General features: G+C 41.5%; 1 protein-coding gene across 10 annotated transcripts in view; it reads right to left on the bottom strand.

Annotated features, from left to right (window-relative positions):
* The window catches only part of LOC102047883 (SAM and SH3 domain-containing protein 1), a 570,321-nt gene that overhangs the window by 47,110 nt on the left and 506,706 nt on the right, over positions 1-16,505 (bottom strand). For 3 of the 10 annotated variants that reach the window (XM_055713585.1, XM_055713591.1, XM_055713589.1), the window contains 6 exons: positions 15,705-15,755; positions 15,545-15,594; positions 4,998-5,038; positions 3,395-3,481; positions 2,018-2,133; positions 286-387 (listed from right to left, as the gene is read on the bottom strand). In XM_055713585.1, the coding sequence (XP_055569560.1) occupies positions 286-387; positions 2,018-2,133; positions 3,395-3,481; positions 4,998-5,038; positions 15,545-15,594; positions 15,705-15,755 (447 nt within the window). Of the gene's footprint in view, positions 1-285; positions 388-2,017; positions 2,134-3,394; positions 3,482-4,997; positions 5,039-5,066; positions 5,168-15,544; positions 15,595-15,704; positions 15,756-16,505 lie in introns of those variants that run through there. The other 7 variants (XM_055713586.1, XM_055713592.1, XM_055713590.1 and 4 more) reach the window with 5 other exon arrangements.

The raw sequence follows: 16,505 nt of genomic DNA, 5'->3' as shown, positions 1-16,505 counted from the left end.
CTTGTGCTTCTAAATCTCAGTGACAAAGGGCCAGATTAAAAAAAACAGAAAAAAAGAAAAAAAGAGAGATTATACAATAAAACCATTAAAATTCTATGACAACAGACCTTGAAGATTTAAAATCCATGTTAAAAGATTTTCTGCAGACAGAACATAGCATCACAAGGTCAAATGATACATTTGCTATTCAGGAAATCAGGTAAATCAGGATATTTCTGTACTGCAGTAAAAGGATTTAAATATTAAATGATATTGGAGAGCTATATCAGAATGACAGGTACTTACATTACAATTGGAAGACCCATCAAATGTTGAGTAAGAAGCATCAGGCCATTCTGTAGCATCTACAGTGCTTGACTGCCTGTGCTGGGCTTCATATTCCTTCAGCTGAAATTTGAAGAGACAGAACATTTTCCAGTGAGAAGCAGATATCAATCTTCATTAAAACAGCAAGAGTTAACATCCTTTCAGGATTTTCCCCCCTCCCGTATCATTGTGGAACTGGCAAAATCAGAACTTTTGCACTGCATGTCTCACTTGTAATTTGTTCTAGAATCAGAAGTTTTAACGGTGAGTTTTGTTTTGTTTTGTTTTTTTCTTAAAAGGAAGTGATCTGTAAATACTGAATTTTGATGAACAGTCATTGGTAAAATATAAATTACATATCCCCATCTCAGAGGCAGAGTTTACAGTGGACAGACTAAATCACAACAGCCTGCCAATTTCCTTCATAAAGAAAATGATATCAGTAAAGACTAGGAACCATCTTTTATTATTTTAAAACAAACAAGCATCTGTCTTGTTTTCCAACAGAAGGCTTAAGATGCAAAGCTAGTCCTCCTAGAGTCAAACTGTTGAGGGGAATCACCAAGAACTGAGTTAGACCACTAGAGGGACTGGAGGGAAACAGTACCAGTACACATATGAACCATACAGACTAGGTACAACCCTCCTCCCACGAGATTTTTATCAGCAGAAAAGTAAAAGAATTCCTAATATTGCCACCAAGCAATGTTAAAATTTTGCATTTTTTTCGTTATATGATTCCCAGAAAAGCAGTGTTTTCTTCAGACAATAATTTTCTATTTTACAATAATTATTTCAAGATGTAGCATGCCAGTACAGAAATCTGAGTGCCAACTCATGATCCAAATCATATTTTCTGCACCTCTAATGAAGCCCATACAGATTACCCTGTGTTCCATCACAGTATTTTGCACAAGAGTACAAAATCAGAAGTGGTGTGGAAACTTCAGCACTGAGCTTTTGGCTCCTGAGCAATTAAAATCTTAGCTCTATTGCCGCACAAATACAATAGCTTACATTTATTTTTCTTGTGGTTTATTAACATTTAGATTTTGTAAAGAAACACTTGTGACAGCCACTGTACTTATGAAAAAAAACATCTTTTAATGTCAAATGCCAAGAACAGCTGAATATGTTTTCTTAAAGGCTATTAAAACAAAACATCACCCTTTTGGCCAAGAAACAAGGAAAAAAATGTAGCTTAAATGTTAGTATTTTTTAATGGTTTAATGGATGAAAATGGGAGTCTTCTTCAATCAAACTGCCCTTCAGCCATTAGCAGCAGGAAAATAATAAGAAACTAATTAGCCAGGCTCAGCAAACCTTGAAGCATTCCTTTTAACACTTAAACAAACCTATGAACATACAAGGCAAATAAAGGCTAGTACAGGTGAGATTCCTCTCCCTTACTTCAGATAGCTGCAATGAAAATGTCTACACTTGAGATTAGCACCATTTATTGCCAATGAAGAGAAGCAAAAGCTTTTAGGATGCGATTAATTTACCATGCACTGGACGTGTACTTTTGGTTGAGCTAAATCTCACTTTTCCCCATAAACTAAGGAACTGCCATCTAATTTATGCTACCTAGTGTGATGGGACAAACAGGCAGGCTTTCTCCCCCTTCTATGTGTTCTGAGCGAATGAAGACTCCGAACTGGTATATCCTAAAACCTGTTTTCAAGGAAACTGGAGTATGTACATATCATACCCTAGCAAGTGCTTCCTCAATGGTGATCATCTTCTCTTTGACCATCATCATCAGCTGGATCCGCTCCTCATCACTCATCGTGATCTCACTGGCCACGTACCCTACATCCTCTCCTGCTGGAAAAAGCACAGAAATAACAAACACATGTAAGAGGTCACGCACAGAGTGGGGTACACGGAAACTGGGTTCTACCCAGTGCTCTGAAATTCGGTTGCCATGTGGATCTGGCTGGCCAGAAACAGACTGTCCCCAGAGCAGACTCATAGTATGATTTTAAAGGACTGAATGATTTGGAAGTAACTGAACAAGAAAAGGAAGTAAATTAGGGCTAGAAAACGAAGTCTACTTCGACTCTGAAAGCAACAGAGCATGATAAGGAGAAATAAAAAGTGACTGTCATCACAATTACAGTTATTGACCCTGAAAGACAAGAATCAAAACAGAAAGAGCTAACGCCAGAGAAGTCCTGCACTCAGCCCTGAGAAATACTGTAGTCAGCTGCCAGAGCGGACAGGAAGCCTTTTCAGGAACAGTGTGCTGGGCCCTTGCAGCTCTCTGCTATGGCCTGGCCATGTCCCCCAGATCTATCCAGGCTATCTAATTGGTCACTGAGCTGGCACAAGGTGCTGGATGTATTGGGGCTTTCAACTCCAGGACCTGTCCTTTTGGTATGCGCTTGGCATGTCAGCGTGGACAGTTACAAATCGCCTTGAGAGCCGGTTAGGACCCACATGTCCATGTGAGAGTGTAAATGTGCCCCTTTTTGACCTCCTAAGCGGGTTCCTGTCGTCTTTCAGAATCCAGCTGAACAGAGACATAATGACATGGAGAAGCATGTTTGCAACACAAGAATCTAACAGATACACGTGGGGAAACAGAAATTTTCTGTATGAAGGGAAATACTTAAAGCAATGCATAGCTGCACCTTTCAGAGAAGAACTAGAGAAAGATGACTGACAGTTTAAGTGGCATCAATCCTGAAGCAAACAGGTCAAAATAACCAAATGCCCAAGAAAGAAGAAACATCCTTCCAATTAAAACAGATCAGCATTTCTTTCATCAAGTCAGGATGTGCAAAAACCCCCGTCTTGTTCATTTACAGATACTACTTACAAATCCATATTAACTGCATAACTTTGTGCATGTGCTGTCGCTGACAGTCAGGACCGAAGGCACCCCAGCCTCACGTCTGCACTCCTGTGCCCTCACAAAATATGACTCACTTTTCTGAGCCTTGCCATGATGACCCAAACCTGTAACACTTCCAGATTCACAGACCCCCAACTGCCACACGGTTCCAAATGTATTTTACTCCTTTGTGATGCTGGCTCCTTCTATTTTATATGGTTAGGTTGTGTGACCTTAAAAAAGGTTTACCTTTTGAAGTCTGCCTCATTAGACTTTTCTGGTTCTTTCGGAAATTCTGCCAAAAAAACTTATTTTTCTTTTTCCAGTCTGCTTTCCCTGAAAGAAAAGTGGGGAGGGAGGATGACGGGAAAGGGAAAAAGAATTTCAGAAAGAAACATTAGTTAGTGAATGCTAGAGAAGCTTTCAAGCATTAAGTTGTACTTTCTAAGTCAAAAACAAGAATAAAAAAAAATCTCAATTTTTCTGTTTTTCTTGATTTATTCTGTACTAGAACTATGCTGACGTAGCTATTTCAGGGAAATGCACATTCTTTTATGATTGCCAATGCTATAGAGGACTGAGATAAGCCAGTAACTTACGTATTCTGAATTATAAACAGAAAATACTTTACATTCATTTTGATATCTGTTCAGTTGTTAATGTCAAGTCTGGAAGTGGTTTTGAAGTATTTTGTTGGTTTATTCTCTTTAACTGAACCACAATTATGCAACTTAAGCCTAGCTTAAGATAAGTCATTTTCTAGTATGCGTGTGCACATTTATACAGAAAAGAAATAGTTTACATATATATAAATGCACACACACATGCACACCCATACACACGCACATTCTGCTACTTGGCATGAGAAATTTTATGAGACTGTCAGCTACATCTGACTCTTGCTCTTGGTATGCCTGGACTGCAAAAGGCTAGGTCTCCATGTCCATTAGTATCAGATCTACATATGGCTTGATGGCCCAGAATTAAATACTTTGGCTAAAAAAAGAAATGGGATCTGGCTCAAAGTAGGGCATATATCTCTGTTCTGTTGAATTAACCAAGGCACATGCTATAAAGTTTATGCCACCTGCAAGAGAACACACTGTGCCTGATCTGGTAGAAACGCTACTGATAAAGAGTTACTTCATCCCTCTGCTTTTGAAAAATTAAAATGAACACAGTTTACACTCTGCCGCTGAGCTTCAGCATGTGACTACAGTATTTTGGATCTCACCCTAGAAGACCTAGAGCTGGGTTTACTGACTCTCAGAAACACATCTTAAGTTTTAACTGTATGGAAATGTCTCTACAAAAAACATTACACACATACCGCACCCACCCCCTCCGCAAACCTCTCAGTTTTTCTTTTCCTCTCCAATGAGCAAAACAGAATTTGTCCAGAATTGTATCAGCTCAACTATTGTTAGGACAGCAATATGAACTAATTATAGTAAGTTTAAAAGAAAAAAAAATGAAAGACAATGAAAAATACATATTTAAGATTGCAAAGTATTTCAGAAACAAAGAAAGACACTCTGGATGATGAACAAAAAACAGAAACCCCAGTTATTCACTAGTGGTGGCAATTTTCACAATACAAATGGATAGGCTAGTAGCAATCTAACATGCAGACATTTGAAATTCAATAGAAGTCAAAAGATGCGTACTTAACACATGACAGTCTCAGTGATCACTCAGGCACCCAACATCCAACTTAAAGCTGCTGAGACTCACCCTCCCCACACACACAAAGGCTGCTGACTTCTGCCAGCATTGTGTTTACTCAGCTCTTCACATCCCAGAACAAGCAAAACTCAAAACCTGTTCATGAAATGAAATGAAATATACTGACCTACAGAGCCTTCTTCCGAACTGGATTTATGAATGGAGAGTCTAGGACAAAAAAGAGAAATTGACTTACTGATGCAGGCTTCTCACATTTCGTGGGAGCTGTCTGATTACAGTAAATTACAGTTTCCACACAACCTATCATGAGCTGTTTTCTCTTCCCTTTTCTTCCCAACACAGCAAGTTGGAAACAAAACCTGGACCCACTCGTCTGACCACAGTAACTGAGTTCCCCTCTTAAAGTTCCTCCTCTCCTTAAAAAAAGGAGAAAAATACATACTGACAGAAACTCATGGTTAAGGCAAAGCAGTCTAGGGATCCCTCAGAAAAACAATTTTTCACATACTTTCCTCCTTTCCATTTGTAAAACAGTAATTTGGCTGCCTTAGAAACTGCAGCACTGGGATGCTGTATTTATTTAGCTGTGTTAACTGTTTTCAGCCTATTTGTTTTTCATCGGAAAATGCTTTATAAATATGCACTCATTACATTTTCAGAAGCCACTGTGGGGATGAGAGGAGTAGACACAGAAAACCAAGGTGAAGAAAGCTTGTCCAGACCAGTGAAGTGTGACCACAGATGACTGGAGACTACAGCTTTCTCCTGAGTCCCTTCTGTGTGCTTTCCCAGCAGTGCATGCTCCCTTCCTCAAAAGCTAGCTGGAGAGACAGAACATGGACTTTACAAACAACCCACTAAAATAGTAAGTAAATCTTTTGTTCTCGGTCTTTATGTTCATTGAACCAGTTTTCCATAATGGATTCCAACTCAGTGCCAGCGGTTCATTGTGGGATCTCTGATGAGACAACATCACCCCGCTTCATTGCCTTTTTTTTCCTGTTGGTATAAATGGAGCTAATAGAAATTACCAAATCTTGGGCTATTCTTTGAAGCCTTTCTATGGGAATCGCTATGTAACCACGCTGTGCCAAGCCAGTGAAATGACTTCTGTCAGCTTCAATGGCTTTGCTGGAGGCTCCAAGTGCAAAGCATTGCTGCACAGTGTCTTTGCTGAGCGCTTGGCCCCACGACATGACAATGCCCTATTGTGCGGTGACTGTACTGCAGCCATGCAGAATGGAAACATGCATACCCCAGCGTACTGAGAAGACCTCAAGCCAAATCGTTCTTTGAATGAGGCCATATAACAATACATGTTAGCCATACTCTTGTTGCTGTCCACAGGGTTTGCACAGGCTCCTTGCGTTTTCTTAGGTCCCCAGAAGAGGGCAATGAAGAGTTTTTGATCAATTCAGTAAAACCACTTAAAATTTTTAGTTCAAGCCAGGTCAGAGTTTAGAAGATCTAAGCAATTACTGGCCAATGTTTCGTAAGCATAAAAACCATGCTCATCCATTTGCAAAGACATCATTGAAGGGAAAATGAGACAGTATGAAGTTTCAGTTTGATTTAGAAATTCATCTAGACAAGGAGAGCTTGGCACAGCAGAGCTCTGAATTGTAACTTCCTTCAGCCTCAGACTGATTAAAAATTTAATCCAGTACAAACTGAAAACTAATTGAAGCAACCAAATTTCAGATTTGCATTGAACAAGACTGAAGGAGACATTTAGTATTGTTTTCCCTGCTGACAAAGTTTACCCTTGAAAGGGAAAAGTTAATGATATAGGTGATACACCACCAAACATTTAGCTTTTAAGAAGCGTGAATAACAAAATACAAACCACCCCATACTTTCTGGGTAAAAACTCCAGCAAAGCCACTGTCAAAATTTAAAGACTTTCAACAGGGCCAGGATTTCATCCAGACACTTAAAAACTTTACTTAAAAGTAAAGTTGTCAGCAAGTACTTTTCTAAATAAAGGTAAATCGGGTAAAAAGTATGTGGACTTGTACAGGGAGGCAACCAAATAAAAACAAAGCCATATTCCCATTGGAACTGACAGAATGAATCCACTACACATTTTGCACCCGAGCATAAACGTCACCCATCAAGCAGTTATTCTATTTATCTTAAATGAATTTAGTATCTGTGAAACGCACTAAATCACCACCCTTAGAAAATGAAATCTGTCAGAACTCTGCCTCACTAGTGAAATCAGCCTCGAAGCAGAGAGGCAGTCTCTTGTGCTCTTCAGCTCCAAATCCATTTTAATCCTTTTCTTCTCTTGGCGCAGTTGCTAACAACGATGCAAGTACATAGCAGGTGTAGTGGTAATGCTTGTGATGTGGACATCTGTTCACTGGGAATGAGCCTCAGGCCACCAACTCATCACATGGTGGCCTCCAAGGAAAGGGAAGAGCAGTAGGAGCAAACTTCTGATGTGCCTGAGCTAGGGGGTGTGATGAGAAGAGTAGGATCCACAGCAAGCAGACCACCTTCTCATTTATAACTGATTTAAGAACTATGCTGAGTTTCATCAGAGGATGCAAATTCCAATTATCATTTCATGCATTCCCTAAAGAGGAAATCTTCCATGCCTGAGCTGACCTTGAAAATGCTAACAGCTGGCCTGAAGAGATGGAAATGTCGGCAAAACTAACACATAGAGCCTGATAAGGCACCTGCTTTTTAGTTCCACCAGACAACTCTTGATGCTTAAAAATCTTCAGTGAAATCAATCAAGCGTTTTACTTCCTAGATGTCTGGTGAAAAATTCCACAGTATCTCAGAGTCGATGCATGTTTGATTTGCCAATTACACTCTCTTACTTTGTTAAATCTGCAGCTCCTCTGTGAACGTGCACTGAAAGTGATTTGTGTTCTTCCATTCACAGACTGATAACTTGTACTGAAAGTTAATGATGCAGTGACACTTGGCAGAAGTTTCAGCACTGTGTGTCTGAAAGGGAGCCAAATGCCATTACTCCACCATGGAGGCCTTCATTTTTGTTGTGGTCTGATGTACAACTTCATTAGCAAGCTTTCACATGGAATGTACTCTGTCACAGCATATAGCAGAAATGTATGGGTATGTGTTCAAACAAGAAGGAAGAAAAAAAGATTTATGGCCAGAGGGAAGGAGTACTTTCTTATCAACCCATAATCTGCTTTTAAGGGAGTGCTTGAAAGACAGAGCCCAGACCTCTTTGACAACAAAGGTCTGGACATGAGGACTGCCTCTGGAGGGCACTTCTGGTTCTTCTTTTGCAGCCTGTGGGTTTTGTATGAACAATGGCAAAGCCAGGCATCCAAAACTGTCTTTGAATCTATCTTTCCATAAAAGCGCTGCAGTGGGGATGACTTTGCTATACCTAAGCAATCCCTCCCTTTTATAAGTTAACTCTTGAATCCTGGAGGTAGGCTCCAAAACTTGGAGCGCAGGGAAGAACCAATGCACACGTTTGTATCACAAGCCAACTGAGAATGTATTATATATATAAATATATATAAACCCCATCTTATTATTAAGATGGGTTTTAACTAGGCTGCATCGAGCTACTAGGCTACAGCTCCTCCTGTTAACACCGGACTGATTCTGATCTCGGACAGTAAAGCACCAGTGCTTATCTCACATACAGAGTGGTTGATTTTACAATAGACACAGTCATACGTGCCTTGAGACGAGAATGTGCTGGTACACTGCAGAACTGGGAAAGGAAACAAGTGACACCATGTGCTGCTTTCATGAATGCGCCTGTTGATTTTTGAAAGCTCATCATTCTCAAAACAGAACAAACATGGGAACTGAGAATGATGGGATTTCTGATGGGTTTTTGTTTCAACACTAAGTATTTTAAATGCAGATGTGCTTTAACACATGGCCGCATCTCATTTACGGACCATAAAATCCACAGGTGCATAGATAGCACCATCTGATAATGAAATCACTACTGTTATGATCTTCAATAAACTGATAGTGGCCCTCTTATTCCTTTCCAATGACTATTTATAGCCCATTGAGGAAAATGCTTTGGATGGGACTTTCAATCTACAAATATTATGCACATTCATAGCAGTGAATAAACTGATGCAAAAGCCCATGCTGGCTCTGCTGCAAAGCCATTTGGTTATCTGCGTGCATTAGAAATGGCCCAGTCACATAATTAGTATGAAAAACTGACAGACTTGTAACTGCTCCTGACTGAATACAAGATAATTTATCTAACCAGAGCTGGCACAGGGAAGAAAATGAGCCTTTAGTATTTTTATCAAATTTGCATGAACCTGAAGAGAAAGCAGGCCTGCAAGGTTCTGACCTTGCTGGCACCAGTGTGAGAAAGGGACCAAAAGCAAAGACATTTCATTCAATTATCTTCTCATTAGGTTTCCATAGCAATGGCTCTTTAAGCAGGTCAAAACTTTCTCAGTGGAAACAAACACTGAGCTGCTTGTGGGCCATGTGTGTGTATGTGTGTTTTCTACCATTACCAGCACGGAAGCCACCACGTTTGGTCCCACAGGCTCGGTCTGGTGACTGGCAGCAGGCAGATGGGGCTACGTCACAAATTTAATAACTGGCCGGTTGGTCCCAACCAGGAGGCAGACAATTGCCAGCTAAAAACTCTTCGACAGCAAGAGCAGGGCCCAACGTACTGCACGCAATGCACCCCTGTTCCACATTCGTGGCTCACTATGTGCCATGTCGACTAGCTGCAACAAGTTGGACTTTCTCGTGAAAGGCACCCTTCATGCTTCCTTGTACAAAATTACCAGGCTTGAAATCTTCTCCCAGCTGCTCAAAGGCGCACTGGTTTCCCTCCTCACGTGTCCCAGGCGGTGTTTGGCTGGCCTCTCACTCCCATTGTGCGGGTTATTGTGGGAGTTTCCTGCCCTACTTCTCTTGAGGAGGCTGTTTAAAGGCAGCATGAATAATTTGGCTTTGACTAAATCAGGCCTCAAACAAGTGAAAACAGGGCCATACACATTCACTGATTCTTTTTGATTCCTGCAAGCATGGGGTATTAAAAAACCCCTATCTTAAATGCAGACATCTCAAATACAGCAAGCTCGCTCTTCTTTTTCTCCCAATATTCCTTGCCATTTTTAAACTATGCAAAAGGAACAATTTATTCTGTTAGTAATTAAGCACAGCTTTTAGCATCCTTGGTTTGGGGGATTTGTTTGGTTTTGGCTTTGTTCTTCTCAGTTTCTGCCCTGTCTCTGCCTCACGTCCTCTGTCAGATCTGCACTCCTCTTTCTGTGCAGATGAGCTTACAAATACCTGCCAAAGTTAATTTGGGCACCGTGAGAAGTTGCCAGAATCAAACGTGATAGAATTTAAGCACCCCCCTCCATGACCTGGAGGGATAATTTAATAACCTCCTGCATTCAAAGTCTGACCTGCAGTTTGGATGCTGCAGGGGAAGAGGATTAGGAAATCTAGTGTTAAAAACTACTGGCACAGGCCAGTAGATTACTGTACCAGATGGGGCAGAACTGAGCCTTGCATGAACCCTTTTGCAAAACCAAACCATTTTTAAAGAGGCTGCTGCTTTCACTGAAAATCACTGTGGAAGATGGGAACACTGAACTGCGGGCACTCTCCCAGCCTTAGGCTGATTTGGAGTTCAAGTTTATACTACAGGACAGCGACTGGCTTTACTATAGCACGTCCATTACAGAAAATCCTTAAAAACTGGTTCAGTCAATAGTCTCTCCTGCAGAGAGGACAGTGTGCAGATAGCAGCCACTTGTGTTGTGGCCTCACTGGTTGCCTGCTAACGACCTCAGTGAAAGCCATAATGCCTGAGCAGCCTATAACTCGTCCTCTGACATTCCCAACAGAGATCTGGCTAAACTGTAATGTGTGAGGAACTTGGTTGAAGATGTATGACATCCTGCACACACAGAGAGGACGACAAAGACATTCACTCTCGGGAGCAGCTGAAACACGAGTGTTGAGGACACAGCTGCCAAGAGGCACAGCAGCTCCCCCATGCCAGGGGAATGCAAAGCCCCTGAGCAATGCTGCCCTGTGCTGCCTACACCCCACATGTGCGTGCTTTTCTCCAGCACCTTCTGCTCAAAAAGTCTGTTTCTGCTCAACTCCCTGCTCTGGCAGAGTCTGGGATTTAGGAGTACAGGCTGAGGAGTACAGCAGGATGAATTGTGGCACTCAATATGAAGTATGACCATTTACTTGGTCAGGAGCATGCTTGAGCGGTACAGTTCAAGGAACAGCAGGTGATTCATGTAGGAGGTGACAATTCGTAACACCCACAGCCACGTGAAGGTGGGGGGAAGGTCTGTGAAACACCAGATACAGCCACAACTGTTACCTCACATGTTTTTTGTCCTTCCTTTCTCTAGCAGCTGCAAAGAAAAAAAAATTATATAGGAATGTCTGTACCTCATCCTATCTATATGAAGTGCTCTTGGGTCTCTCGCCCACTTCCTTCTCTTTCCTGGCAGTTGTCTAATACACCACATTTGAAACTTGCCCAGAAGCTGCTGGAGCAAACTGACAGCAAACACATCTATTTCCCAAGAGGAAAAACACACAACTTCCCCCCTGCAACATCCCCAGTTCTTCTAAAAACAGGATGAGAATCAGGATGCAGAAGCCTGAGTTCAGGGGACTGGATTTAACCTGGATTTCCTGGCAAACATGCAGAGCTCATCAGTCTGTCATGTAGACTTGAATGCTCAAAAATGGGAACAGGCTAAAAGCTGGATTACATTGTTTTAAATGCTCTGTTTACAATTATGAGAAACCCTGCTCAGTCCCTTGCCTGAGTAAACATCCTTGGGGTGTTGCCATCACTTCGAAATAATAAGGATTGTATATACAATACATCCCCAGATCAACATGGTATGGGGACAAAGATGCCATAGTAACTGCTAAGAACACATTTACTGCATATTTGTTACTTTGATGATTCTTCTGGCAAAACAGAAGTCACTGTGTCCACACAGGAGCACCTGCAGTTCTGGGGAGATTTTTCTTTAAAATGAGTAGCATCACTGTCGTCACTTTGCTGAAGGCACGCTGAGAATCTGCAAAGTTACGCTAGCACCACAGCTGACAGCAAGAATGCAGTTTAAGAGATGGGAATCTTGGAAAGGGCAAGGAAAATGAAATTTATTATTAACAGAAGAAAGTTACAAGCATCTCCTTCCATGCTTTGTGTTATTTGCTGATTATACGACTCAGAAGCTTGACCAACTGTTTCAATTTACAGAAGGAACTCCAGTATGGCCAAAAAAACAAAGCAATTGTGAGGCAAAGTTTGAACAAACATAACTTTGTTTTATGCTGTTTATGGATAGCTTTTCAGGCCACATCAGTAGCCTTTGTTGTTATTTACATAGATCTCAGAGGCCTTCGCTAGAGTGAAGATTTTTCTCTCTTTGTCAGGATCAATCAAACCAAAACCATCTTTGGTAGGGCATTTATAATGCATAAAGCAGGTTCATATGTGCAGGTTTTTGTAGCTTCAACTAGTTAACAGGAACAGTGTTGTCAGTACAGGAAGGCTGTATTGCCCCAAATGCTTTTTGGAGGGACAATGACTTCAAGTGACAAGCAACTCTGCCTCCAGGCTCACTTAACCCCTTTTGCCTCCCTTCAGGCACTGCCACTGCTCCTCTGTGTTACAGCACATCACCCACTTGACAGAGACTTGTTGAGCAACTTGCTGGACTGAGGGCACCAGCCTATTTCACACTGGCTTTGAACAGACTGGGCAGCAGGGTTAGTAAGATTCAAGGCAAGACTGAACATACACTGCTTGTCCACAGAAACAGGATTTTTTCCTACCACAGACCACCAAGGCTAATCTGTTTTCAGTGCAGCGTACAGTGGAGCTCGTCAGGCTCTCCCTTCAGCTGGGCACCACAGAAATGGAAAACCAAACCAGGTTAAAACAAACATAGCTTCTTCCAGACTCCCTCAAAGCCTCTTTATTTCTGGAATCCCTCAACTCTGGCAAATTAAACAACGATTCAGGTGTGTTATTTTAAAACTTTAGACCTCAGTAGCATTAAGTTGCAGGGTGTGCAGGCAGCAGCACTGGGCAAGGGAGCTACCAAGAGCGACCACGTTCCAGCTGACTGCTTGCTCCCTCCTCCCTATCCCAGCACAGGCTTTTCCACCGGACTGCTTTTATTTTCCGAACCAACCTGCTCAGAACACCAGACCAGAAACAACTCACCTCACCCTAGGAAAATGTTTATATTTTCAATATGTAGAAATATAAACTTTTCTCGGGCAAGCTTTTACTTGAGCTTTAAAAGAGTACTCACAACAACAGAATTTTCAGCTCCTGAAAATCTGGTTGGCTATTCTGGGACAAATTTTTTCTTTTGTCCCCCCAAATCTCTTTCTGGGTTTCTCAAACATGAGAAACCAATGCACATCTGCATCAAGTTTCAGGTTCGGCAAACTGGAGTCTTCTCACAACAAAAGAACTTTTGTAAAAGGTTTACCCCAGATCATTCACACATTATGAGGGGGCCACAAAAGCAGTGTCCCCAAAGGGACAAGCTTTCCTGTTTCTTAGCATGCCCACACAGCAAATTCACATGAAAGCCATAAACTAAACACTGAACTCCCAACAAACCCTCTCAAAGGCCAATATGCTATCCTTCCCTGAAAAATATCAAATTCAACATGTTAGTAGCAAGTACAGACATATCAGATGGACTTGAAGTGGTCATTTTCCTGCAGGTCAATTTTATAAACTCTGACACCCTGGAAAATTCCAGTGATAATTCAGCTCTCCAAGCTAGAGGGATGAAACCAGCATTGAAGTGGCAGGCTGTCAACTAACAGCACAAGCTTATGTAATTTCAGCTCTGAATAATTTGTATAGTATTGAGTAGGTATCATTTATCATTTTCAATACCTTGCCCAATTAGTGTGCATCACATTGCCTTGCTTCTTACTCCATAAATATTTGACACAACCTGCTCTGTGCCTGTCTCCTATGTCTGATCAAGTTAATCATCTATGCCCTTCAACTGACTGAAAAATCCTCAAACAGGGCACATTCTTGAAAGGTCCACAAAAATCACAGGTCCCTTCTATGTGAACTAAGATAATGAGGTTAATTTCCTTTCAGAGAGGTAAATGGGCACTTGAGAATAGTCACTCAGAAGATGTTTTGTACTGTCTTCTCACTCAGTTATTTGTGGTACAACACCTACACAGAGACACAATTTAGGAAGCTGGCTAGAACTTGTAAGAGGAGTTTATTCCCAGCTGTGTGCGGTCCTCCTGAAAGGCCTTTATCTTATTATTTACCTGGGGTGAGATGATGATATTTACCCATGGGGAAGGTGCTTTGAGACTAAGAAAAAAGCATGATTACAGTATAACCTTGGAAGCTTACTTCCCAGGTTACAATCCCATCCACTTGGCACTTCTTGTTTCATTATAATGTTGGACAAGGAGGTATCCTTCAAAATACCTTTTCCCTGTTTCAATATCTGAAGCACCACTTTCAAACTCTAAGCCTTCTAGGCTTTCTCTGTTAACAGCATGTAACATGGGGGCAGTGATGGTATCCAAGGTAAAACTGACCTTATCTGTCTTAAGCTGTTTTGAAAAAGAGCATCTACCGCAAGCAAACCATCACTGCTTTCTCTCTGAGTGATGAAGACAGACAAGGCACCTCTAAAAGATAATTTATCACTTTCCAAGATCTTTAGCATGAACCAGCTTCCAGACAAGCTCACAGGAAGCCCCTAAGCAGCTTGGTCCCTATTGTACACCTGATTTCTACACCGCCAGCACTGAGGTGAGTCCCACACCCCGCATCCACCAGAGCTCCCTCTGGGACTGATGCTCCTACTGAACTAGCAAGAGCAAGAGAGGCAATTTCTTACAACCTTCCTATTACCATCCAGCATTGCATCACTAGAAGATATTCAAATGCAAGACTGTTAAACCTTACAAAAGCGCATCACATCACAACTGGATTCCACATACTCCCTCTGAATCAGTCCAGCTGGCACTACCCCACAAAGAGCAGGCAACTGGAAATACAGTGTCAGTTGTCTTCATGCACTGCTGCACGTTACCCTTAGCAGTAGGGATCCAAGATCTTAGGATCAAAGGAAGGAGGAGCAGAAAACAAGCACACACATTGCAGCAGGAGGTGACAGTAAACAGAAACCCTCTCAATCCTCACAGAGAGGTTTTTATTAAGGACTGTTAAAATTAAAGCTCCTTTTAACTTGGTTTTAAATACTTCATTCCCTTGGCACCTTCTTCAAAAGCACAGTTACAAACCCAGGAGTGCACAGGAAAAGGAAAGTGATTTAAGTAACTCTCCCTTCCCCTCGCCTATCTCTTTTTGGCTGCATTTAGGTCTAGTCACAGAAAGTTATTTTTTAAGCAGGTTTAATTTGTGGAGAGTGTGAAACCAGTGATGTTCCTAAAAAAATCACTACCAGTCATCTTGGTGTATGCATACCCTAAGCACTCACAGAGGGGAGAAAAGATAACCCTCACCTGTAAAACTCAAAATAATAAAAGGCCAAACGAGAACAAAAGAAGGAGCAGGTTCCAAAACAGGTTTCATTAATAGCGGCTGGATCTGAAACCTTGAAACACCAATACAATCGAAACTGAATTTACTTCGAGGAAAAAGAAAACACACAAATTCCCCCTCCCTCCTTTCTCACCTCCTGTGCCTTCACTTACTTTCTTTCAGTGTCGGGTGTTGATGTGGTGCTGCTTAGACCAAGTGACTCCTGCAAAAGAAGACACGTAGCAGTGAGAGCAGACACGAGAGCAACCTTCACCCAGTATCAAATCAAAGAACAAACAAACATGAATGGATGATCAAAATCAAAGTACTTACCTCAATCTGGGATCGCAGCTGTAGAGATGTGGGGCTGGCATCAGGTTTCTCCTAAAACAGAACAAATGTCAGGTCAATGAACTATCCAAACACTAGGAAGAATAGAACTTAAGGGGAGAAAAGGGGAAGAAAAACAGAATGTAGGACTACATCAAAACCATTCAAATGGGAAACACCAACCTCACCAGAAGGAACCACTTTCAGGATAAATTCTGAAATACTCCAGTAAAACAGTTAATTCTATCCTTATCACTGGAGAATATAAACAGAGGTAAAAATGCCAGACAGAAGTGATTCAAAACGAAATAGAAAGAGGAACGTTTTATTTTCACTAGATCATCACACAATTTGTTAGTTCAGTTCAAGTGCCATTTCCCAAAATTTAACTTCAAGAAGAATATACGGGGAAAATCTGGCATTAAAAGAGCATTGTTTGAGCTAAAAATACTGAGAGGATTCAGATACATTTCAGCAAGGCCAGTTTCTTGCACAGAAATTTGTCAACAGACCAGAGTTCAATGCCTTCCTTCAAACATCTAGGACATAACCACCTACCCCAGGACTTGGTCATTCAGGCTCTCTTTACAGTCAATGGAGAAAGACAGAACTCTTACGGAACAACTCGTTTGACAGGTTTCAGCTGCCTCAAGTTAGATGAGGCAAGTCCCACTGGTGATATCTAATTTAAGATTGCAAGCCAGCTGCCTAAAAGGCATGTACTATTAACGAGCCTAGCTGAAGCAGTGGGAAAACTCCAATTAGAACTGAGGAAGAAATTATAGTTGTCAGTACTGAGAACTA

Source organism: Falco cherrug, chromosome 6 (genome assembly GCF_023634085.1).
Source record: "Falco cherrug isolate bFalChe1 chromosome 6, bFalChe1.pri, whole genome shotgun sequence".
NCBI classification, from domain to species: Eukaryota; Metazoa; Chordata; class Aves; order Falconiformes; family Falconidae; genus Falco; species Falco cherrug.
This window is presented reverse-complemented; position numbering and strand designations above follow the sequence as displayed.